At 45.8% G+C, this 27,054-nt stretch overlaps 1 protein-coding gene across 1 annotated transcript in view; it reads right to left on the bottom strand.

Moving 5' to 3' along the window:
- The window catches only part of LOC119460550 (protein RRP5 homolog), a 122,538-nt gene that overhangs the window by 30,239 nt on the left and 65,245 nt on the right, over positions 1 to 27,054 (bottom strand). The window contains exons 21-24 of the mRNA XM_037721486.2: positions 22,839 to 23,163; positions 14,757 to 14,866; positions 14,190 to 14,286; positions 10,316 to 10,510 (exon numbers count right to left, since the gene is read on the bottom strand). Coding sequence (XP_037577414.1) covers positions 10,316 to 10,510; positions 14,190 to 14,286; positions 14,757 to 14,866; positions 22,839 to 23,163 — 727 coding nt within the window. The remainder of the gene's footprint in view (positions 1 to 10,315; positions 10,511 to 14,189; positions 14,287 to 14,756; positions 14,867 to 22,838; positions 23,164 to 27,054) is intronic.

The following is a 27,054-nucleotide window of genomic DNA, read 5'->3' as shown; positions in this document are numbered from 1 at the left end:
CTATCTTCCCAGTTAGGTTCTTCGTATATAAGAGAGTAAAAAGTTATGAAGCAAAATGGCTGCTTTATTCAGCGAGCACCATGCAAATGCTGAGCGCCGTGACAAACAACCATAACCGTGCCAGGCTATAACAGACGACAGTACTCTTGGTGCCAAGGTCGACAGCAGCGCTGCAGTGGCGCGAACGGCAGCGGGCCGCTTGCTGTGCACAGGTGAGGCGAGGAATTTGGAAACTGAATAAGTATCTATAAATGCTGATTTCAACTGTGGACAAATGGCTGAGTGCAGTGCAGTGAAGACGTAGTGTGGGGCAACGTCGTCCGATCGAGCCAGATGCTGGGGGGGACCCAACATGGGCTAATTAATATTCGGTATTGTCGAATCTTATGATTGAATAATTCTATATTCTATATTTGCTTTGATTCGAATTCAGGTATTCAATATTTTCTAATTATTCGGCGCTCCCAAATAGGCAGTCAGAAGCCACATACGGCCGGTACACATCTTGGAGGCTATGCTTCACGTCATGGCTGCCGTACATCAACTATAAATCTCGAAGGCTATACATTTTTGCATTAAAGAGCCGGAAATATGCGACGCAAAAGAGCAGAAACGTCGCTAGTGACAACTAAAACGAAGCAGCAGAGTCCGCATCGCCATAGTCATCAGTGGAAATTGTACGAGAATGACAGCAACGATGGAACGCTTCGTGCCTATTTTTGCCTTTATTGGGTTTACCGCCGCACATAACAACACGTTGGCCGCAGGATTTCATGGTGTCATCCATGATCGTGTCGATAGCTGCCCGGTTTCTTCCATAGCAGTTGCGGCAAAAGGTAGTTTCATTTTGACTCAATACGCACGTCGGCCGCGTGCCTAAAAAGCTGCATAGTCGCCATCCATGATCGCATAGATAGCGACCGCGATTTCGTCTGCAGTTGTTGCAGTGAACGGTAGTTTTGTTCGGACTCGGTGCGTGCGTCGGCCGTGTGAATTAAGCACCGCAAAGTCGCCATTCATAATCGTGTAGATAGCGGCCGCAGTTGCGAGAAACAGTTGTTCTGGTTTGACTCGGTGCAAAGCTGTCGAGGTTGAAGAGCACCGGCTAGATCGCTATCGATGTGCGATCTGTTGGCGGTCAGCTTACTGGCGAGAAAATAATCTGGATGTGCGCACGGTAGTGCAAAGCGTGTCGAAATGATGGCACGCGCCGCGGCTGTGCTGTGAAGGAAGTCGCGAGGCCTCTATCGCCGCTGCGTGAGCCAATCAGTCACGAGATGGCGAGAATTGCAGCTTCCGCAGGCAATTCCGCAGGCCACAGCTTCACTCTCACGAGTGAAGCCGACGGGAGCGGACGTGTCGAGTCGAGGTGCCATTTCAGCGCAGCAGGAGCAGCGTGCCAAAGAGATAAGTTTTGTTATTTTATATTTCACTTTTTGGTTTTTTTAGGAGGGTTAGCTTAGCCAAACAATCTTTATAAATTATTTTAATGCTTTCTCACTTTCTTGGTCTTCTCGCTTAGATAAAAGTAGGTAAAGAAATTTTTTTTTTTCTTTTCCACATCTACGCCTTGTTAGTACGAGATGATGGTTGGTACTAGGGGGAACCCACGCGTGCGTTGTTCTGAGTGCGAGCGTTCCTACGCGCTGGAAGAAACGCGGTTTAAATCAGCACGCGAAGCGAATGGTGCAGATTTTATCTGTAGGATGTGTGTGCTAGGGTCGCGGCTAGACCGCCTAGAGCAAGACAAGGATAAGTTAGCTAAGCGGGTAGGAAAGCTAGAAAAGGAACTTCAAATCGAGCAGAAGCAGAGGAAGGAGGCAGAAGAAAAGCTAGCTAACGCAGAAATCCAGCTGAGCGCCACCATTCTGCAAAGCACTGATGAACGCATCGAGGCGAGCACCGCGAACGGAGCTGGCTCCGATGCGAGTGCAGAGACAGCCGAACCCGCCACGCCGGTAAGCAGTGGCGCAAACGTCAGTGATAGTCACGAAGGGGATACCACTGACGCGGCCGGGGAAGAAAACAAAGCCAAGGGCAAGAATAAGAAAGGAGGGGAGGGCATTGTGACTTCGGGGGCAGCTTTCGGCGGTGAGGGGGAAGGAAAGCGTCGAGTTGTCTTTGTTGGGGATTCCAACATGCGTAAAGTAGAACCGGCGATAGCAGAGAGGGTAGGGGCAGACGAACGAGTCCAGGTTAGCGCGCTTCCGGGAAAGCCGATTAGAGAGGTGATCGCGAAGGCCAAGGAACGCATGTGGGACACAATGGAGGAGAGACACCTAGTGGTGATAATGGGCGGAGTGATTGACGTACTGAACGGACGAGGAGCAGGAATCACAAAGCAAATAGCCAAAGGGGTCACCGACCTGCGGAATGTTTCAAAAGAAGTACAAATCGCGGTGTGCACGGTGCCAGAGGTTGAAAGGCAGGGTTATAAAATTGAAAGGGCAGTTCTTGCAGTAAACAGGGAAATTTGGACTCTAGCTAAAGCAATGAATTTTACGGTCATTGACATCAACCGTGAAGTGCACCGAGCAGGCCGCGAAGGCGCTTTTGTGCGTGACGGGATACATTTTAGTGAAAGTGTAGCAACACCGGTCGGAAATCGATTCGCGGCACGAGCTGTAGCTTTTTTAGGCGGGCCCCAGGCAATCAGGAAGCAGGATTAAGTATTGAACATAGCGAAACACCAGTAAAGGGCAGAATTAGGCGACCAGGAGTCAGGAAAAGACGCAGAAAGGATAAGAATAGAGAAGGTAAAAGTTTGCTACATTAACATGCAGGGTGGTCGTAAGCAGGAAAAATGGCTGGAAATTCAAACGCAACTGAATGATGAAGCGATTAGTGTGTACGCCTTGACCGAAACGCATCTACGAGATTTGGAGCAGCCGCCTGTTATTGACAACTTTGTATGGGAAGGGTGCAACAGAATGACCGGGTCAAGGAAAGGCGGAGGCGTAGGCGTACTAATTAGGCGAGGTCTGAAGTGGCGAAGGGTAAACGAGACATGTAAAGAGCATTTATGGATTAGTGGTACATGGCAAGGTAAAAAGACGTGGCTGGGAGTAGCTTACCTGTGGACAGGTAGTGATAGCAGGGAAAAAAATAAGGAATTGGTCGATTGCATTAGAAGCGATATTAATGAGTTCAGTAACTCGGGCCAGGTGATATTAGTGGGAGATATGAACGCGCACATGGACGATTTAGACGGATATACTGATTACAACGGCTCTCTAGTGCTGGATTTGTGTGATGAACAGAACCTTATAGTAGTTAACAGGGAGAATAAGTGTCATGGACAGGTAACGTGGCAATGCGGAAACAGGCAGTCATGTATCGACTACGCCTTAGTCTCAGAAATGGTCTACGAACAACTGGACCAAATGATAATAGACGAAAATGGAAAAAATAGCCTGGGAAGCGATCATAGACGTTTAGCATTAAAGTTTGGGAGAGATACCAGCGCAGAACATGAACCAATAGCCTCAGAGTTTTTAAAAATGAATGACGAGCAAATAACAGAGATCGCAAACAACATAGAGAAGAAAATTGAGGCTTTTCCTACAGCAGTCTGGGAATATAAGGAACTGGTGGAGGTTATGCAGCATGAAATAAGGCGGACACGGCAATACAATTGTTGGATTGGAAAGAGGAAACCACGTAAGTGGTGGAACAAGGAAATTAAACAAGCTATAGAAGAGCGTAAAGAGGCATCTAGGGTTCATCGAGAAGCCAAAAAGTTGGGATTACAAGAAGAAGAGGTGCTCCTTAGATGGAATACGTACCGAGAAAAGAAAAGGGTTGCGAGTGAGCTCGTGCAAGAGAAAATTAAATGCGCAAGTGAACGTTGGGTGCATAACATTCACAAAAGAGACAAAGGCGCCCCAAAAAGATTCTGGAACCATATAAAAGCACTCGGAGCTCCAACTAGAAACTCGCAAACGGCTATAAGGGATGAAGACGGTAACATCTATGAAGGCGATGATGCGCTGCGGTACATCACAGACGTTATCAGGCATAACTTCGGTACGAGAAAAAGCGTAGTTCAGACAACAGATCCAGCAACAACAGAGAGGCCTGAGAGATCAAAATTCAGCATAGAAAGCTTTTATTGGAAAAAGGCAGCAGAAAATGTCCCTAACAACACGGCAGCAGGACCCGATGAAATCCCAATACAGCTAATCAAAAACCTCGGTCCAAAAAGCAAGGCACTGCTGACTAATGCCATAGAGCAAGTGATTAGAACAAAGAATATTCCCGTTGGATGGCGTGAAAGCAAGATGAATCTTATCTACAAAGGCAAAGGAGATAAGGATAAGACGAGCTCGTACAGGCCAGTTACAGTAACGTCGGTGATATATAGAATAGCAATGCAAGCCATAAAATTAGAACTGTTGAAGTGGGTGGAAGGAAACGGTGTATTGGGGGAACTACAGAATGGGTTCAGGCCAGGCAGACGCTTAGAAGACAATATGTTTGTACTAACTCAGTGCATAGAGATTTCAGTAGCTCAGAAAAGACCTTTATGGATAGCATTTCTAGATATTAAAGGAGCTTATGACAACGTAGACAGGGAATTGTTGTGGGATATTCTTCAATACGAAGGCATAGATGACGATTTCGTGGAGCTGCTGAGGGAGATATATCGAGACAACCAAGTACAAGTGGCATGGGAAGGCCGAAAAGGAAATGAAATGGTGGGAATTCACCAAGGATTGAAGCAAGGATGCCCTCTGTCACCATTGTTGTTCACGCTTTACGTCAAGGGCATAGAAAGACGACTGGAAAACAGCGAATTAGGTTTTGATTTATCCTACATGCGTAATGGACAAATGGTGCAACAGAAGATCCCTGGACTGATGTACGCAGACGACATTGTGCTACTAGGCGGACAATAAAAAAGATTTACAGATACTTGCGAATATCTGTGGGAACGCAGCGACAAATCTAGGCCTTAAGTTTAGCACAGAGAAATCAGGGATTATGATCTTTAATGAGCACACGAGTAACTTCGTGGTGTCAATTCAACAGCAAGTAATACCCATAGTGAAGCAATATAAGTACCTCGGCGTACACATAAACGAAGGAAAGAATTACTCAAGCAACCACCAAGATAATCTGAAAATAAAGGGGAAGCAGGAATGCAGCATTAATGAAACACAGAGCACTGTGGGGCCACAATAAGTATGAGGTGGTGCGTGGAATCTGGAAAGGAGTAATGGTGCCAGCGCTAACATTCGCAAATGCCATTATATGCTTAAAATCGGATATATTGGCGGGTTTGGAAGTTAACCAAAGATCAGTAGGCCGGTTGGCTTTGGGAGCACACGGTAATACGACAAATGAGGCAGTGCAGGGAGACATGGGTTGGGCCTCTTTTGAAGTCAGAGAAGCACAAAGCAAAATTAGTTTTGAAGAAAGGCTCAGGAACATGCATGAAAATAAATGGGCGGCTAAAGTGCACAAGTATCTCTACATGAAAAGCGTGGACACAGAATGGAGGAAGAGGTCAAGGAAGTTGGCAACCAAGTACAGGATAATCGAAACTGTAAATAGACAACCAGGGGTCATCAGAAAGAAAGTGAGAGAAATAGAGACCGTGAATTGGATGCAAAGAATGGAAACGAAAAGGACAATGGAGATTTACAAGAATGAGAAGAAAGAAATTAGAAGGGAAAATCTGTACGATAACACAAAGGGCAGTGCTTTGCTATTTGAGGCTCGAGCCGGTTGCCTAAGGACGAAAACATATCGGAACAAATATTCGGAATTAGATGAGACATGTGTATGCTGCAGTAAAGATCCAGAGACCACTCAGCACATCCTAATGGAATGCGACGGGATCCACCCAGCGAGAACCGTAGGTAACGTGCAACTCCCAGAAGCGCTTGGGTTTAAAGTGGAAGGAAACATAAACAGATCAGCCGTAGAGATCAGCAAGAGACGATTAGAGTACTGGTGGAAAAAAAGTAGGGAAAAGATGGATGCGACCTGATCTCTTAAAATCATAGGCAGCGGTACAAGGTAAATTTTTGAAAAAGAAAAATAATGATAGGTATACAAAAATGCAAGATAAAGAACATGTATAGTATACCTGATTAAATCAAGCAGGCTAGGTGACCATTTGTCGCCGCCCCGTTTCAAAGGGGATGCCAATAGATCATCATCATCATCATCAGCACTGCTTTTGTGCAAAATAGCAAAAGGATTTGCTTATCCATTACACTAATAAAATCATGCTGACGTAGTAAGCATTTGCTTATTGTTTTCTGGATACTCTGATAATTCAGCATTCAGTTAACTTGGACATAACTTTTTTTGGTCTCGTGAAATTCGAATTAACTAGGTTTTACTGTAATATGTGATATATACTATTCGAACTATTCGATTCGAAATTATTCGACCAAATCACTATGCGCTTCGAATTCGCTTCGAAGCTCAAATTCACTATTCGCCCGCCCATCCCTACCTAATACAGACTCCGAGTAAATTTCCCGAATGAAATGTTGCTGTGTTTATCTATCAAATGCATCACGCTCCATAATTTTTCATGGACTACCTCAATGTGCAATTTAAGGATAAACCCACGGCTCAACTGAAATTTTATTGATCAAGCTGAACATTTTTTTTTCTCGCAAAATTTTAATTTGCCGAGTACCAAACTACTTTGAGTTCATTATTTGGATACTGTGAGACAACATCAATGTGTTATGAAATATAGGAAATGAATAAACAATTTTATAAAAAATCTCCACTATCCTTCATATTGGACTTTTTTTCCTCCGATTACAAACACACAAAACCCAATACAAATGCCCTTACAATTGAGTTAACTTCAAAGCACCATCTTTCTAGAAGGCACTGTGCAGTGGAATCTCGATGATACAATCTCACGGGGTCACGAAAAATACTCATATTAGCCGAAATTTGTATAATCGAAACACAATTAAAACTAGCTAAATTAAAAAGTCAGAGGTGAACTCACTCGGGCACACGCACATAAAAAGCATTTACACTATAGACCACTTATAACATAACCATTTATAGTGCAGAACGAGCTACAACGCAGCCTTTTCCGACTCTCGTTTACCCTCCCATAGAACTCTATGTCTACGCATACCGCTTACAGTGCAGCCGCGTGAGATGTGGTTTCCACGGGAACATGTCGCCGACAAGGACGATAGCGAGCACGCTTCTCAATGAGGTGCGCCCACCCATGGGAGAGAAGATCAACGAGGGCGATGCGGAGGAGGAGCATGAGACGTGGAGCATGAGTCCAAGGGCGATAAAATCGTCGCCATGCGCCATATGTGCGAGTGAAAGTGCGCGGGGACGCGCGCCTCCACAGAGAGCAAACGTACAGAGGAGAGCAAACGTGACTTCTGTCGCGCGAAAGGCCGTGGGGGTATGGGAGGGAGGGAGGGAGGGAGGGAGGGGGGCAATGCCACTGTTCTGCGGCACCAAATGCGTATCTCCAATAGCATTGCTCTAAGCTGCTCGGCGGCTAAATCAGAACTCCTAGTGATGGACCTAAAAAAAGAGGATATCTCTAACATTCAAGTCACACTAGATGACACTCCCATCTGCGGGGTTAATAAAATCAAAATCTTGGGTCTCAATATTTCAGACAATGGCTCTAACGCTGAAACCATAAAATTATTCTGCACTGCGATTCTCAATACAGCTTCACTAATTAAGCGCATCTCCAATCGTCATCGCGGCATGCGAGAAGCAGACACACGTCACCTCGTTCAGGCCTTTTGCCTTTGCAGAATCACCTACTCCATCCCTTACCTCTACCTCACACCCACGAAGACCGAGCAACTCTAAAGACTCATCCGCACTGCCTATAAAACTGCTCTTCATCTCCCTAAATCAATGCCCAGAGAGAAACTCCTTCAACTGGGGGTGTACAACACCCTGGGAGAGCTCGTAGAAGCGCACCTCTTAGGTCAATATCAAAGGTTATCACATACACAAACTGGTCAAATACTTCTGCACCGACTTGGAATCAACCTACCCGGTCATACAATGGCCACGCGCTCTCCACCCACTGCTGTTAGCAATAACCTCTGCATTATGCCACTTCCCAAAAACACCCACCCGGAACACAATCGAGCAAGACGGGAAGCTAGAGCCAAGGCTCTGCAGAAGAGCTACCCTCCTCATTCACAGGCAGTCTATGTAGACGCGGCTGAATATTCAGACCGGCCAGCTTTCGCATTAGCCGTTGTAGACGGATTCCAAAACCCCATTGTCTGTGCGTTGATTCCAAACTTGACAGAATCCCTAGAAGCGGAAGAGGCAGCAATTGCCTTAGCAATTGCTCACTCCTCCGCTAAGTATATTTTCTCAGATTCAAAAACCGCAATCAGTAATTATGCCAATCGCAAAATCCACTCCCCGGCTGCTAAAATACTCGAATCAAGTCCCCCTCCTAATCGCCTTATCACCCTCCTTTGGGTCCCTGCACACAGCGAACACCCAGGCAACATGGCCGCTCACACCCAGGCCCGAGCACTCGTCAACCGGGCTGAGAGCGACCCGCCTTCGTCTCGCAGTGCAAGAGATCGACTCCTCAGCTACCATGACCTCACCCTATTTTACAGAAATTCCCGCCTAATCTACCCCCCGCCACATAAATCTCTTCCCAGAAGTGACCAGGCTTTGTGGCGCAGACTTCAAACGGCCACAGTTACGACCCCTTTCCTTCTGTCCATTCATTATTACACACGTGGAAACCTCTCCTCACTGCCACTTGTGTCCTAGCACCAGAGCCGACTTTGACCACATCTTTCTAAATTGCCCGAACAAGCACAAGCCCCCGTGGCGAGGGTCAGAACACCAGGAGCGATGGGAGGCTGCTCTGCGCAGCTCGCAACCAGAGTTACAGCTTCGGACAGAGGACTGGGCCAGAGGGGTCGCCGAAGCACAAATGTGCCCGGCCATCTAGAGCAGCCCGAGGGCCCATCGTCGTCCTGCTTCTTTTTCTCCCCCCCCCCCCCACCCTCACATGATTCTCTCGTGAATCAATAAAGTTTACCCACCCACCCACAACCCACCACGCGAAAAGAGCAAAGCGGGAAGGCAGCACGGGAGGGAAGGAGGAAGGGGGGGAGGGGGGGTGGCTTCTACTCTACCAACAAATGCGTTCTTGTACTTTGTGCCTGTGCCGGCTGTCGGTGTTGTCGCGCGCACCGTATCTTGAAAGCGATCTCCACGCGGCTCTGACCTTTGTATGCGCTGTGCCTTACGCCGCTCAGTTTCCGTTGAAGCGATAGACCGCACGACGGCCTAGCTTCCCCACGCCTGCGTAGGGAAAAGCACAAAAGCAACAAAAGTGCCACCGCTTCAAACTCTTTGGGCCCAGTCGCGGCCTCTGTGCTGTCCGGCGCCGTGTCCGCGCCTCCGCACCAAAAGAGAAAGGGAGAAAGCGCGTGACTGCGCGCTGTTATCTTTCGCGGCCGTCGGTGGGGCAGCGTTTATTCGTATCAACCGACGCGGGTCGAAAATAAATTCGTAAGAACCATTCTCTAGCACGTTGCAAAGTAATGGGGCTCGGCCAGGACCACAGGAAAATTCGTATTAGCCGTGATCGTATCATCGAGATTCCACTGTAACAGTTTTATGGTCAATGGAGAAAATAGGTTTTTTCATAAATTTTTCTTTTTTACCATGTGCTCTCCAGAGTGAAGTTAAAATGACGCTTATGCAGTGAACACTTTTTTTTTTCTTTTTTTCGGGTGAAATATCCTGGTTATGTCACCCTTTAAATACTGTTAATAGCCATTATTTTTTTCATGGAAATTATTAACGGTCGAGTGCCACCTCCGGTACGTTTGGCACGGAATGACCCATATATATACCTCATAAGGCTGCAAGTGGGGCCAATTGGTTGCACGTTTGGATCAATGCACTGTTATTCACAGGGGCGACAAAACTGGTTGAACTCTGTGCATACCTTCCAACCTCAAGACTTTCAAATTCGTAAACTTGCGACGGGGGAGGGGGCCACGTGAACAAGCTTGGAAGCACTGACAGAGTGTCTAGTACTGACGAGGCTTCGAGCACGTCATCACATTTCACAGTCACTATGGCTACGAAACACTGGAGTGCCGGAGTCACACTGCGCCAAGCAAATTTCACTACTAGGTTCAAGCAAGTTTCACAAATAGTTTCAAAGAAATAAATGAAAGAGGAATGCTTCTTAGTACAACTGCAGAAAAATTTAACCTATGCACCATAGATGAGCAGGAAATGAAAAGCATGATTTTAATTTGAAAGGAATATCAAGGTAGCCAGTCGGCATACTCACATGTGAAAAATATCCAATGACTTCGCTACCTGGTGCTGGGGCAAACTCTGTGCTCTCGGCTGGGTAGAGGCTGCATTCACAGAAGTTCCTGCGTCCAGTGATGGCCAATGCCCGCCTATGAAGGGGTATAACACGCTCCAAGACATACACTTCCAGCTGATCACCGGGCTCAAACCTCTTCAGTGGGCTCTCACCCTGAAAAAATATTAGCAGGATATGTTCAAGATTGAATATCCAACCAGCGTTTTCAATGTCGCATTTAAGCATTTTAAAACAGAGCTGAACCAGGGGACGTATTCTAAAACGTTCCACTTCGGCAATATTTCGCTTGTCGCCTTCAGGCGCACGCTGACTGGCTGGTTGAGCAAAGCCGGAAAATAAGTCGCGTCACCTAGTAGTACCGGTGTACGTCATTTTGACATCACGGTGTCATTGCGTGCTCCCGACATATACTGAATAAACGAACATGCCTGTGTCGTACTGCGGCCGATACATTTGAAAACACGCCCGAGCCGCTCTGCACTCACACGGTGTGCCCTCTCGTGTGTTTTGCGAAGCGTTCAAGTGCGCGTGTTGGTAGTGCATGCCGACGTCACGGGTAAGCAGCTGGTTGATTTATTGAATGCGACTATCGCCTAGGCGAACTATCGCCGAAGTGGAACGTTTCAGAATACGGCCCCAGAAAACAAAACTGGCTGCAACAAACAAAACAAATCTATGTGATCTCAAGCTATATTTATTTAGTCTACAACCAAGATATTTTTTCACTTTTGACTACCATGCATTCTGTGGTATGTGGTGTCCTGTATAGATGTCAAGGAAAAGATATGGCTGCCACAAACGTTGGACACCAAAAAGGCAATGACGATGTTCAAAATATGTGGTGCTCGTGCACTAAGCCAAGGCTCAATGAATAAAAGCTCAATGTCAAGGGAAAGTAAGAGAGAGAGAGAGGGTTTGAATCGGGAGACTCAACGGGCAGGCAAGGTAAAAGGAAAGGGGTTAGCCAGTGTTCCGGGCACAAGAGTGAAGTCGTTGGGAGTATGTCTGAGCTTCAAGCCTCCTACCAAGCCAGAGCGACTTTCTGAACCAGGGGCATTGACCCAAGTACTCCTGGCCTCAGAAAGAGAGCTGTCGAGCAACATCCCGAGTGGAGGCCAGAGCACCAATGACGCCATTCGACTTTGCGTCTCGTTTTCAAGACTTCTACCACCGCCAAAGCAACCATCCAATGATTCCAATGCCACAGTCGGGCCTCTTTCTGGTTCCTTGAACTCTGGTGTTCACCTTGGGTCAACCAGTCAACCAAACCCACTTTTAGCTCTTTTACCATTGCTCATCAAGCCTGACTGCTGCTCCACGATCACACTGTACCATTAAGGGCCCATTCACACTTGCGACTAGGCGAGGTCGCGCGAGCAATTGCGACTGACGACCAGAAAACTACTCAAGACGAATGATGTTCACGCTTACAAATGCGACCGACGAGTCGCTAAACCGAAATGTATCACGATATGCCGTTCACATCTGCTTGAAATGTCATTGCCGCGTAAAATAAGCGTCTGCGTATACGGACGTCCTGTTCCTTCGCATCTGATTGGTTCAGCTGTTCTGCGACTGCGGTCGCGCGACTGAAAAATCGAGCAGTGAGCGACTGGCCCGAAACGGTCGCATTTCGAGAAAAGTGACCATTTGCGACTACTTGCGACTGGTCGCTTTGCGACCAACTTGGTCGCGCGACCTCGCCTAGTCGCAAGTGTGAATGGGCCCTAAGGATTCAGTGACTAGTACACAGGCTTAAAGTTGTGCTCTAGTTTTTTTTTTTTTTGTTGTGTATGCCTGCATAGTCTCTCTTGTGACCTCGTTGAGTTTAATGTGCATACATTCGACCCTGAATGCTAGAAGTGTGCTAGTCTTGATTTCCACGTAAAAGACCGAATGCACACATCACTTAATTATTGTTTCAAAGATGAATTTTGCAATCTCTGCCCACATATTGATTATGTTGCGACAAAAGGAGCATGAGCAAACGGTATTTCTTGAAGTTATGCAACCGTCAATCAAAATATGCAATTACAAACCCACAAATGTATGCTTGTCTGCTCTTAGAATTTGGATGCGAGTTAATTTACACTGCGCCAGCGTACAAGCTCTTACAATCTTTGGCCACTTGTTCTCTTGAAACAAGATGCATTACATGTGCACCAAGGACTTCCGATAAATGTCACCAATGCCGTATTGTAGTACATAGAAACAAGAATCCCACCTCTTTTTTTGCCAATTTTGTCTTCCGAATGTCCAGAGCTTTTTAAGACTTTTTGGATCGCCTGTAAGCTGCTCTCTTTGATCCAGATTAATTTTTTTTCTGTTCACTGGCCAAGGTTTCATACAGCACAAGTCATTTTTGTTCAAGTGTTACTTGAGCCATTGAATGCAGAAATTCGCGACATGCTTCCTACTCAGTGGTACTGTGAGTCTCTTGACATTTCATTTCACACCATTTTACAAAACTATGCATAACTACTGCCCTAGCGCGTGTTTATTGGATTATTACAAGATCATCTAAGGACACTATCAACAAATATCATTGAAACTGAAGCATCGCAATATGAGCAAAGGTCTGGGAAGGTATACAGTAAGAGCCCACCTTGTGGACACGTCCATTTCGTGTGCTGTTGAAATTCTGATTGGCTGGGCTGGGTGGCGCGTCCACAGAAGCCAGGTGCCACAACCAACGAGCACTTCAGCACCAGACGAAATGGACATGTCCACTAGGTGGACTCCCACAGAATACCTACCCTGGTGTTGGAATCTATTGTCCTGCACTTGACTGATCTTTTTCATTAAAGTTGAGTGATCTTTTTCATTAAAGTTGAGTGATCTTGTGCCTATTTTTCTGGCTGAATTTATTGCAGTAGTTCTGGTGATGGGTAAGTTAAGCCCTATAATTAAAATAGCTGTAATGTCACTCACTTATCTGCGTGTTCTTCCCTTTCCATGTCTAGTGATTCGCCCATGCTAAAGCTATTTCATTTGCTAGTTCTTGTCCATTTGCAATGTGTACCTGGCCATAAAGGTTTGTTTTTGAACAAAACTGCTGAATCACTGGCAAAGGCATCACGTTGGAGCCCAGTCCTAGCTGCTTTACCACTGACAGCACACATCACTGTGGCTAGATTCCAGACGTGTACCAGATTCCAGATGCATTGTCAGACCCAATACTTGCTGCTTCTCCTGATTACCAGCACGTGCTATTTCCCCTGGCGAAGGAAATTCTGCAACATTGAGAGTCTTCCTAAACAATTAGCTATGCAGGCCAGGTTTGGTGGCCTCTTTAATTTTCACAAATTCCAAAGTTACTTTCAGAAAAAAGACTACACTGCAGTCATCGTCCTTATTTTCTTACTTAGTTTCCCAGATTTAACATACAAAAATATCTGTGCAGAGCAGGATTTTGTAGTGCAAGGGGGCAATCGCCATCGTCAGAAAGTGTGCGTGCGCATGCATGCATACGATACATTGATCAGCCGGGAGTCTGTAGTCATTACATTGATGACACCGTTATTTTTACACAGCCATTGTCCTTGTTTTTCAATCTGCACTGCAATAATGTTAGTACACCATTCTGTGAACTTTTTCCCACATCTCTGTCACAACATTCTTTTATTACAAGACTGATAAGCTCAATCTTGCATTGCAGGCAATAAAAAAGGTGAAATTTAGCAGCAGAGAACACGCACAACATGTACTGTTTTTATGAAATACTTAAGCTCTAATACAATGAAAGCTAAAGATGTGCAAAAAAAGCTGATTAGAGCATGACTCATGCACCTCTTAATTTTCACAATAGAAAAGTAACAAGAAAAAAACCCACCTCTTTTGGGTTCTCATCAACAAAGCTGATATGCACACGGCCCTTGTAGCCATTTTCAAGGGTAACTTTGAGCTGCAGTTTCTCCACGGCTCTCACACTACAAGAAAAAAATAAAATTGAATTACGGGGTCTTACGTGCCAAAACCACGATCTTATTATGAGGCACGCCGTAGTGGGGGAGTCCGGAAATTTGGACCACCTGGGGTTCTTTAACGTGCACCTAAATCTAAGTACACGAGTGTTTTCGCATTTCGCCCCCATCGAAATGCGGCCGCCGTGGCCGGGATTCGATCCCGCGACCTCGTGCTCAACAGCCCAACACCATAGCCACTGAGCAACCACGGCGGGTCTCGTACTACAAGAAACAAAGAGAACCAGTTGAAGATAGACAGGACTTCAGTGTTGGAAGACATAATAGTGCCACATTCATAAAATAAACTAAAGCAGCTGCCATTAAAAATATGCTAGAGTCGCTCTACAAGATGTGAAATACAGCATGTACACACAGTGCAATGGAATGCATTTCAAAGAGCAGCATGGACATAAATAACCTGCGGACAAACTTACATAGCCATGCAGCTCCGCATATTTAGTTTTTTCTTCTGGCTGGTAATTTCCTTTTGTTCCAATGATGTGCTTACTGTTTTACTGCTTGCAGCCATTTCAACAGCATGTTCCTGCAAGACAAAGTGCAGAATATTACCAATGAGAAAGAAAAAAAAATATAGCTTCATATACAGCTAACAGCAGAATACAGTCCAACCCGGATATATCGAATCTTAAAAGGATCACAAAAAAGTTCGATAAATATAATTCGATATATAAAATAAAAATATTGTAAAAAAAATTTCAAGGAGATTTTACTGCTGTTCGTTATACAAAATAATTCGTTGTATGTGGGTTCGATATATCCAGGTTCGACTGTATATGGAACATGAATTCTGTGATATTGAGAACAGTTCTGGAGTTCCCACACTTATATTCTAGAGAACTCTCTGAATGTAAAAATTGTCCAAATTTTTTAAAAATTCATTTTCCACAAGAAACCAAGAGAATTATGGCCGCCACCAAACAATCTTTAGGTTGGACCACAAAAGTGGGCCTCCTTAAACATCAGTTGACAGCTTCTTTAACAGGAAAATGTGATGCTGAGCCACAAAAAGCATATGCACAATGTCATTCTGAGGCCTCGTCACTAGATTACGACATAAAAGTAGAAGGCAAGCACACGTCGCAGCATACCTAAAACAACATTCAATGCCATAGCAACAATAAATTTAGCAATAGCTAAACAGAAAACATGTTGTTGAGCAAAAAATTAGCATAACGACGGCACAACCCCCTTTGAACGGTAGATATTGTAGGCTTGCATAAAGTTGTATTAGTCCATTTCGCTCATTAGCCTTCCTCATTTAGTAACAAAACAGTGTCACAGGCTCAACTCATGCAATTTTCATTGCATACGAACACACAGTGCCTCATGAACACGAGATTTCACACATGGTTACAGATAGCATGAAATGCTCACGAGGAGAAAGGCATCTCTTTTCATTTACGCAGTACTGACACCTTCACATTCTACAATAAAGCATAACACATTCAGTTTGACTGACTAAGTTTATGAAAAACATGCAAGTCAGGCCAGCTACAGTGGTGGCTCTTCAGCTACACCGGGAAGGTATGAAGCTAACTTTCAAATGCCACTCATAGTTATTTGGAAAAACAGGGAAAAAAATAATTGTAGAAGGCTTGCACACAACACAGAGCCAGTTAGTGGCTTGCTGCATCACTGAAAAGGGGACAATACACTGAGCAATGAGTTTCGTGTCAGAAAGCCCTGTTGCTTGCTTCTAATACAGCAGACAGTCGAGGAACTATTTTGTACTTATGGTAGTAGCAACCACTCTAGCTTTAGTCGTAGCTGTCACTTACTTTGTGACAGGGCCTGCAAAGTGTTGTGCAGGATACCTGCCAAGCTCTGCATGACTGGAAACGTGATGTGAAACACAGTATAGAACACTTATAACGAAACCGCTTAAAGTGCAGGACCGAATATAGTACGGTCTTTTCAGACTCCTGTTAATTTTCCCATAGCACTCCATGTATACGCATACCGCTTACAGTGCAGCCGCGTTAGACAAAATACTGGTTATAATGCGGCTTCCGCGGGAAAATCTCGCCGACAAGGGCGGTAGCGAGCACGCTTCTCAACGAGGGCGATGCGGAGGAGGAGCATGAGACGTGGAGCACGAGTCCAAGGGCGATGAAATCGTCGCCGCGCACCGTATATGCGAGTGAAAGTGCGCGGGGGACGCGCGCCTCCACGGAGAGCGAACACACAGCGGAGGGCAAACGCGACTTCTATCGTGCGAAAGGCTGTGGGAGTATGGGAGGGAGGGAGGGGGGCGACGCTTCGCTGTGGCACCAAATGCGTATCTTGCAACCGGGCGCAAGGGGAACTGGCAACGCAATCTCCCACGTGAAAGAAGCAAAGCGGGAAGGCATCACGGGAGGGAGGGAGGGGGGGCGGCTTCTACTCTGCCAACAAATGCATTCGCGCCGGTGCCGGCTGTCGGTGCCGTCGCGCGCACCGTATCTTGAAAGCCATCTCCACAGGGCTCTGACCTTTGTATGCGCTGTGCTTCCGCCACTCAGTTTCCGTTGAAGCGATAGAGCGATAGACCGCACGCACCATCTCTCGCTGCCGCGGCCGCGTTTCCCCATGCATGCCCGCGTTTTGACAGTGGTTGTCTGCGGTCATGGAGTCTATTCATGTTTGCTTGTGCGCGTTGACACCACGCTTGTTAACTCAGTTAGTAAGCGAATGTGTCAAGTTTATGCAGCCGATAAAACTACTATCCCTACTCCTTATAGCTTTCTATCAATTTGCTATCGCTATTGATGCTTCACCTTTCGCGCAAAACTGAGAAATTTTTTAAAATTATTACTTTGTCTGCTTCATGTGAAGATCATGGGTACTTGGACATTAACCTTTCAACGTTTGTAAATTTAAATGGATGCGAAACTCCCAGTCGCACGCTTCGATTCTCGGATACGCACCGCTGTTTGGTCTACATGTTTTGCATACGTGCAGGGCTTGAAAATTGCTGTTTTGGTACCGCTTATAATGCAGATATTCACGACTCTGGCGACTTACGTTATAAGCGGTCTACACTGTAGTACCTCGCTTGACAACAGACCACCACCAATGGGTTTCGAACACAGCTTGTGGAGCACCTGTGCTCACCTGTCGCCACAGGCCACTGGACTATAATTTTGACTATGGGGCACCGGCGAGTACAAATACACAACAGCCAAAGCAGTCACATTTACCTGAATGTCACAGTGGCACGTCACATTTCTAGCAAATTGTATTTATGTAAATGACATTAATGTCTTAAAAATGCAAAGTGCATTAGAGCACTAGACGAAGGTAGGTAGAGAAGGGCAAGTTGGCTCACGTGGAGCATCAAGAGAGATATGGAAAAGTGCGACAGATGCCAGCCTTTGCTCTCTTCCATTCACCAGTGAAACGTACTTGCTGGAAACAGGTTTCAACTTTGTTTTGGACAACGGGTGGCATGTGAGATGTAGTGGTGTTGCACAGCATTACCATGATGCACAGGGAACTGTGATATGCCACTAAATGTAGCTAGTGAGTATCAAAACAAGACAGCAGTTCACAGGAAGATGGAGACTGGAGGTGATAACAGTGGTTGAACATGGGATCGCTATGTTTTTGTTCAACCACTGTTGATCACAGCTAGCAAGTGCGCCACTCTTGGAAAGTTTCCCTTGAAACGTTTCTCATTCACTCAGTAAAATGTCTGTTCTCCTCACCAAGGAAGAAAATACTGTTGCCCCTTTTTTGCATGCATCTAGTGCCAGTGCGGGTCACAGTGCTGTAAGTAGAGAAGTAAGGCTGGGAAAAAAAAAGCTCAAAGATTGGGAAAAGGAAAAATTTACTGTTTTATTTCGAGCACAGAGAAAATGAATGAAAATAAAGCACAAGAAAAAAAGAAGAAAAAAAAAACATTAAAATTTCCGCATACAGTAGTATTTGCCATTCTCTGCTGTGCAGCATACGATTCTAGAAGCAACGACGAAGACAACAAGAAAATGGCAGCACAGTTTTCAAGTGTCTTCATTAATATGCTTTCAGTTTTGTTTTGAAATTGCAGCATAGCTTTCAAATGTAACAGAATACAGAACGCCCTCTGAGTTTTGGTCCAGCACTGGCGTCTGGGACGTGGAAGCATGTGGAATTGTCAACCTGGCGGCAAGGCCTTTGCACTAATCAGCCGCTGACAGTTATAGCTTCTAGGCCGCTATGGAAACCGCCATCATCTGCCAGTAGTGAACGAGACTGGTCTTTGGAAATGTTCATAAGAAGTTTTGCAACAGACTCACAAGTAAACGTGTTCAAAAACACATATACGTACAATGACATTTGAATGTGGAAGCAGCTATGATCGATTCTAATGGGAGTGTGTCCTAACGAGAGTGACTCGGACACTGAGTAACCTTTTTTACACTTATCAGATTATCAATATTTCATAGAGGGAAACAATGCGTTCATTCCATTGTCTTTGTCTTCTCTGCATAATTATTGCATGCATTTCAAAATAATTATTTTTTATAGCTGAAATAATGAATATCGGCTATTTTTTACAGAGTTCGAATTTTTCACAAGATATCCAAAATTTCCTAGAGAAATAAAAGGGAAAAAACTTTTTTTTCCTCCCACTCAAAATTTCCGGGACTTTTGCATTTCTAGCTGTAACCGTGTAAAACAGGAAATGGGAGTATGGTGTGTTCAATCTGTTCCCGCAGACACCTCACGCGTGTTGTCTATTACGAGAATGCACCGGAGCAGCTTTTCTGAGAAGCAGTCTATCACACAGCCCAAGAAAATGGCTTTCAATTTCAAACAGAGGACGTGGTCATGGATGTTGTGGTTTTACAGTACCAGCTCTCTTATTAGTTTCTCAACAGCAAAATCTACTTTCCACAGTGTTGAAAGGTTTTTATGAGAAAGCAGAGAAGGAAAGGAACAGCAAGCAACCCAGACAAAGAAGAAAAGAGTGGGGAGTTTTGCAGTAGAAGAAGCATTGCACCCACATATGAGAACCCCTGCGGGTTCCAGGAAAAATGACAAGAAAAGAGTTCCAAGTGCAACTATGTATATAAAAACAGCGTTAACAGTTAGGACGAAACAAGCTCACAGACACGGCACTAAATAGCAAACTGCATGAATTTATTGACATGCCTTGTCTCTTATACACAGATAAATAACAATTCTAGAAATGTGAGACTGCAAACAAAGAAAAAAAAAAGCAAACAAAAGAAAGGAAAGCACTCACGGAGTTTTCCTCATGCATACACCTGAATGTTTACAAAGTCATGGTGAGAAACTCCATTTTTTTATCTGCGAGATTAAAGGGACCGACAACCGCCCGGAATGTGTCGAGATTATAGTGCCAATGAAAAGATCATAACTCACAATGATAAGAACAAGTCTAATTTTATCCCTTAAAAAAGAAATTATATTCTAAAATTGGCACTGAAACTGATGCAAAAATGACGGGGGAGACATTCTGCGGTGAAACGTGTCATCAGGTCTCGAAATTCATGTCCATTTGTACAGGACTCAGTTGGTGTATATGCTATACAGTCGACTTCCGTTAATTCAGCCCCGACGAGACTGACAAAACTGACCGAATTATTCGGCAGGTCGAATTAAACAATATTTAAAAAAAACATCAAAACAGATGGCTGATTCACTTGGCAGTACTTTCCTAATTCTAACATGCCCCCAATGAATCAAACGCGCACCTACTTTTTATGTGTCCAATGTAGATAACTAACGCAAAAATTACATTAAAACTACTAAACAAAGTAGATGTCTTCAGCGCACTCGAATTTTTAGCAAGAAAAATGGGTATGGGTCTAATATATGTTGCACAACAGTGGCCAGTTTCCTAAAGTCTGCTTCGCCGCAATACAGGCGTGATATGCGGTAAAGCACCTGACGGCTGCCATGGCGGTTTTGGTGTGTCCGATTTCATCTGAGACGCGCTTTTCACTACCGCGCGCATATGCCAATTATTTTTCGCCAGGTCGCCGCGCACCGCGATGCAGACGGTGCTTTACATCTTCGACAGCTCTGCATTGAGTAGAAACGAAACTACTGTTTGCCGCAACCGCTGTGCATAAAACCGCAGCCGCTGGCGACGCGATCATGGAGGGCGACCTTGCGGTTCTGAAGGCGTGGGGCCGACGCACGCCCCGAGTCAAAACTAAACTACCATTTGCTGCTACTCCGGACGAAACTGTGGTTGCTATCGACGTGATCATGGATAACCACTACGCAGTTATGAAGGCACGCGGCCGACCAGACGCGAATACCGAGTCAAAACGAAACGACAGGACTGTTCGCCGGAACCGCTGCGGACGAAACCACGACCCCTATCGACGCAATCGTGGATTAAGACTACGCAGTCAAGAACGCACGTGGTCGACGCGCACACCGAGTCAAACCGAAACTACTGCTGCAACCGCTGCAGACAAAACCACGGCTGCTATCGACGTGATTGTGGATGGCAACTACGCAGTGATGAAGGCACGCAGCCAACTCAGTGCTATGCGCGACGGTAAACGCAAGAATAAAGGCTTTAAAGGCACAAATAGGCACGAAGCGTTCTGGCGTTGCTATCATTCACGTACGATTTCCACTGATCACTATGGCGATGCTAAATTCGCCGCTTCGTTTCGGTGGACGCTAACGCCGTTTTTGCTCCCTTGCGTCGCACATTTGAGGCGCTCCGCGCTCGCCGAGCACCGAGAGTTGTCCGAATTAACCGATGTGCGGCCAACTACATCCGAACCAACGAGAGTTTCATTGCATTAAATAATGCATACGCCTGCTGGGACCAATGGACGAGTCCAAATTATCCGATTTTCCGATTTAGGTTTTACTGCAAAGCTCAATACAGTAGAATCCCGCTGTTGCATTCTCAGGTGCTGCATTTCCCTGGCTGTTATGTCGTTTTCAGCCGGTCCCGGCATAGCTCCCATAGGATCCAATGCACTGGGAACCCCGCTGTTGCGTCGCAACTGTGGGTCCGGAACGTTCCCGCATCATACGTTGCGAAGTGCCATCCCGTGCCGGCCCGAGCGGTCATGTTGACTTTTCATGAGCTGTAGCTTGCTTGGTTTGGTGGCTTGACGATGGGATTGGCCGCCCAAGGTGCCGGGGACAACACCTATGACGTATTTTCGGTTGCCGCCAGCAAAAGCATGGCCTTAGAGATCGTATTTGCTATCTAAATATTGTGTCAATGACGCGTTGGGGCCCTAAAAACGCCGCGTGCGCTGTATTCTCGCCACTCAGTTTGCGTTGACGCGATAAGCCTGTTTCACATGCAAGCGACTGAGCGAATGGAGCGACAGAGGCGTGGCGTTGTGAAGCTTTTCGCGAGGTTTCGTTTCACATGCATTGCCGCCGCGCATTTTCCACCAATGTGAATATCGTCCTATACGCAGGCTTTCCTGCAATAGTCCTCCACTGGTCACATGGCGAGGCGGGCCGTCATTGGTCCGGAAGCAGTGCTGCCGCACTGCCGCAGCGATAAATTCCAACTTGCTCGAACCTCGCCGCTCCAGCCGCCAGTGCCGCTCAAAACAAGTTTGTGCACCGCGGCGGCAGGAATCGCGAGCGTTTTCGCTTGCATGTGAAACAGGCTATAGACAGCACGAAGGTCACTTCACTTGCTGCAGCTTCCTCACGCCAGCGTTTTGACAGCGAGTGTCCGCGGTCATCAAGTGTAATGCGTTCATGTTTGCCTGTGCACAATGACACCATGCTTGTTAATATAGTTAATAAGCGAATGTTTATACGTATGATAAAAATACAATCCTTACTTTGTATAGCTGTCTACTAATTTGCTGTTGCAATCGATGCTTCGAATTTCGGGCGAATCTGCGACTTATTTTCAAACATAAAAATTGTGCGCAGTTCACCACTACTCTTATTTCTAAATTTTTCCTGTTTCTCGCCTCTTGCATTTCCAGGCTCTTGCATCTTTTTTTTTTTTTTTTTTTTTAAGGTCCCATGATTACAGCAGGATTCTACAGTAATAATTTAAGCGTCTCTTTCACATTAGCCTACGGTCAAATCCAGTCCACATAAGACATCACTGCCTTGAGCCAGTACTTGTCCAAGCATGTCCTATTCACTTAGAACCAACACTCATAAAAAGTGTTCCTGGCGTGCATGCACAGTAAGGTCAAGACATTTTGCAAATCGGAAAATCCGTTTTAAAATTTTCACATTTTCTAAATCAAGTGTTCATACTTCCGACAATGAGCCTTCCAATTTACAAGAGAGAGTGGGGGGGGGGGGGGAGAAGGACCGTTAAAATTGGTTATTGATCCCTTTAACAGCAGGTGATGTTCGCTTTAGATTCACCTAAAGGTTTTCCTATTCTTTAGAGTCTAAAACTATGCAGCTGCTCTCAAAAAGAAAAGCTACGTCCTCAAACATTACTTGCACGCCCTTTTCCCAGAATGAGCATGCGAATATCTTTATCATACACTCAAAATGCCATACACAGAGTTCAAATTTGCCTCATATTGGCAAGAACTTACTGAATCATCTTCGATAGCACTTCTGCTGTCCAAGTTCTTGCCTTTGGTAATACCGGAATCATCCATGCTACTGCCTTGCTCAGCTTCGGAGTTCTTTCGCTTACGTTGCTGTGTCTTCACATCAAGCTGATTAATAGCCAGTGCTTCACTATCTATGTTGGGAATTAATTTAGCTCCACCTGGACATGAATCTTTCCTTGGTTGCACCACGGCGGCACTTGTAGATTCTCCTTTTTCTTTTCTGGTGTGCAATTTGGCTGCTTCCATGTGCCCCAAATGGTCAGCAGTGGTCTTTGTGCAGCCAACTATGACATTTCCACAAAGCCTGTCGAGAAAGATACCAAAGTTAGCTTATTAGAATGGCACAAATGAGATTTTGAAGTTGTGCAACAAAAATGACTCACAAAGAACCAAAACATGCATGTTTTGTGGCCTGCTTTAGTTTTCAAAAATGTGCTCAACATGGTGCAGTGTAGACCGCTTATAACGTAAGTCGCCGGAGTCTCGAGTATCTGCACTATAAGCGGTACCGCACTATAACCAAAACGATTTTCAAGCCCTGCACGTATGCAAAACACGTAGACCAAGAATGTCGACACGCTTGTACTATCGCGCGCACATCGCGATTACGTTTTCACAAGTGAGCTGGCGAAAACATAATCCCGATGTAGCCGGTGCTCTTCAAGCTCGACAGCTTTGCACCGAGTCAAAACGAAACTATTGTTTGCCGCAACCACTGCAGAAAAAACCGTGTCGGCTATCGACGCGATTATGAACGGCGACTTTGCGGTGCCGAAGGCACGCGCCCGACGCACGCACAGCGACTGGACGAATTAACTACCATTCTTTGCAACACCTGCAGTCGAAACCGCGGTCACTATCTATGCGATCATCGATGGCGACTACGCAGTTCTCTAGGCACGCGGCCGACACGCGCACCGAGTAAAAATGAAACTACTGTTCGCCGCAACCGCTGTGGAGAAAACCGCGGCCGCTATCGACGCGATCGTGGATGACGACTACGCAGTTACGAAAGCCCGTGGCCAACGCGGTGTTATGCGCTGCGGTAAACGCAAGAATACAGGCTTTAAAGACACAAATAGGCTCGAAGCATTCCGGCGTTGCTGTCATTCACGTACGATTTCAACTGATGGCTGTGGCGATGCGGACTCCGCCGCTTCGTTTCGGTTGGACGCTAGCGCCGTTCTTGCTCTTTTGCGTCGCACAGTTGCGGCGCTCCTCGCCCACCGAGCTCCGAAAGTAGTCCTAATTAGCCGATGTGCGGCCAAATAAGTCTGAATTAACGAGAGTTTGATTGCATTGAATAATGCATACGCCGGCCGGGAGCACGCACCTTCTTGAGAAGTGTGCTCGCTGCCGCCCTTGTCAGCGAGATTTTCCCGCGGAAGCCGCATTATAACCGGTATTTCGTCTCACGCGGCTGCACTGTAAGCGGTATGCGTATACATGGAGTGCTCTGGGAAAATTAACAGGAGTCTGAAAAGACCGTACTATATTCGGTCCTGCACTATAAGCGGTTACGTTATAAGTGGTCTATAGTGTATAAAGGAGGAATGTGCCAGAAACATTACTAAGACCATCATTAACATCAGTGACAAAACCAGCACAAGAAATGACCTTTGTTAGATGGGCTTGTTTTCCTCATACAACTACCATCCCTCAATGATGAATTCACTTTCTGAACCATGCTATCTGTAACAGCCACATGTGCAATGTCTACTTCTAACCCTTTAACGCTCAGTGTCATGAATTCGTGACATGCCAACAATACATCGAGTCCACATTAACTCCAAGAAATGTTGAACTGGTTTCAGTTTCTTTTTCGTACGCAGTACTTTCGATGAAAATCTTGATGGCGTAATCCAGGAGAGGCAAAGAAGTGAGACTGATGCAGAAAAGGAATTGATCATGAAGAACCTCAAGTGAAAAAAGGTGGGAGAGAAAATACTGAGTTGCACGGCAACTGGACCTGAAGGAATGTTGATAAGGCTACCGTATTTACTCGAATCTAGGCCGACTCCGATTCTAAGCCGACCCCCCAAAAGTTCGAAGTCCGAAAAAAAAAAAAAAACTTACCTCGAATGTAGGCCGAACGAAAAAGCGAGGACAGCATTCGCAAAATGAAACAGCATTTATTAAATTTGAACATGCCGAGCTCATTCTATGTCACCATCGCTGCTAGCCTCGTCGCTATCTTCCTTACTGCTGACATCTTCAAACAGTGCGCTATATTCAGTACCATCCAGCGCATTAGAGATGCTGCGTTTTTGGAAGGAGCGCACGTTGCGGCGCACGCAAAAACCATCTCCCGTGGCCCCCTCCAACGAGTAACGACAGACCGATGCCGAAGTTCCGCCCGGCTTGAACGTTTGACGATGCCTCTACGGCTAGCTCAACTACCGTATTTACTCGATTCTCACGCTTCCTCGATTGTAACGCGCACCCGTTTTCCGTGAGGAAAAATTTGGAAAAATAGATTTCCTCCCGATGCACTGATGTTGCGATGAATAAAAAAAGTCGCAGTTTCGCCCGAAAGGCGATGCATCGAATGCGGTAGCAAATTAGTAGACCGCTATTAACAAGCACGGTGTCACGCGCGCTCAAGCAAACATGAACACACCTCGCTCGTTTACCGCGGAAACGAACTGTCAAAACGCTGGAGACGAAGCGCGCCTTCGTGCTAGCATGCCTCTCGCTTCAACGCGGCGAAAACACAGCGCGCGGCGGACTTTACCAGTCGCAGATTGCTTTCAAGATAGGGCCAAGCCTGATCGTATCGCCGGAGTGGATCGTCGCAGATTACGTCCTGCTTCGGTCCACTGAAACCGTTCCGCATTGCTTTGCTGGCGAAAATCCTCTCCTTCTGTTTGCGCCAGTCCGCTCGCAAGTTTCGGATTCTCCGAACGCCCGTGATGCGGCCCGATTTCCGTCCGTCTCCGCACAGATGATCACTTTCCTTTTAAATGCGGCATCATGATGAACTCGGTACTTCATGCTGATAGATAGAGCAGACGCTGAGAACGTGAAGACAGACGGTAAGCACGTGTACTGCAGCACACGGAGGAAGTTTCGCATGCTACGGTAGCTAGGCACGACGCGCGTGCGAGGCGGCCATTTTGAAATGCCGACGCAGATTTAGGGTCGTGTTGAAAGTGCGCGTTAGATTCGAGTAAATACAGTATTCGTTTAGAAAGCGGCACTATATAGTGGCATCGCCCATTTGGTGCCATTACGATAACGCCACACCGCGCGCCGATGCTGCACCATACCGATACTACCGATACGACGCAGGTCAAAATGGCGACGTCGCTCGTGTACTTCAGCTGGCTACTGGCGCGACTAGTAGCGGCTGCGATACTGACTTTTCTAGATGGCGCTAACTATGCACCATATTTATCAGTTTCAGTTAAAAACTGGCGCGTTTTTTAAAATCCTCGAATCTAAGCCGACCCTAGAGTTTCGTATGTGATTATTTGAAAAAAACTATCGGCCTAGATTCGAATAAATACGGTAATTAATAAACTGGGGCACCAAACAGCAGGAAGTTTGGTAGCAAACATCGAACCAGCTAGGCCTAGCGTTGTTGCAGTGGCTACGGTTGCCAGCGGATTCGCATGTGAAAGAGCTGTTTGAGGTGGCAAGATAATCAAAATGGCAGCATGGTGGCTTCGATTAATGCTCTTTCGGACCTGCAGTCATGGCAAGAAGTCCGGAAAACAGTTTCAGCCTCCAAAATTTCAGACGTTCAGATGTATAAACATTGGGTCTACAGGGTACAAAGCGGTGCTGCGAAGGAGTCCCAATTATCGGGCACATCCAAAAAATCTCGTTTGATTTGTTTTCGAATATCACATGCATTCACTAGTAATTCGCATACAGTCGCATTGCTGTATGGTGCTGTGCTTTTGCTAGACTGCTTTGCGACACTTCATTCTTCCGTGCACTGGATTCATCTACAGTATTGAAGTGCCCTGTGAAAGGATTAAAACTACAGTTCAATTTTAATGTAATGAACATGCATATAAATAATGAATTTTCAGATGCAAGAAAATAAATCTGAAATTTTCTTGCAGATATCAGCATATAATGAATGTGTGCTTATAATGAATATCGGTTACAATAAAGGTATTGTATCAAATGCGACTTCGTTATAATTAGGTTTGACTGCAGTTTAAAGCTTGAAGTTTAAACTGAA

The sequence above is a fragment of the Dermacentor silvarum genome, chromosome 1 (assembly GCF_013339745.2).
Source record: "Dermacentor silvarum isolate Dsil-2018 chromosome 1, BIME_Dsil_1.4, whole genome shotgun sequence".
In the NCBI taxonomy this organism is placed as follows: Eukaryota; Metazoa; Arthropoda; class Arachnida; order Ixodida; family Ixodidae; genus Dermacentor; species Dermacentor silvarum.
The sequence above is the reverse complement of the archived record's forward strand: the minus strand, read 5'-3'. Positions and strand labels throughout refer to the sequence as shown.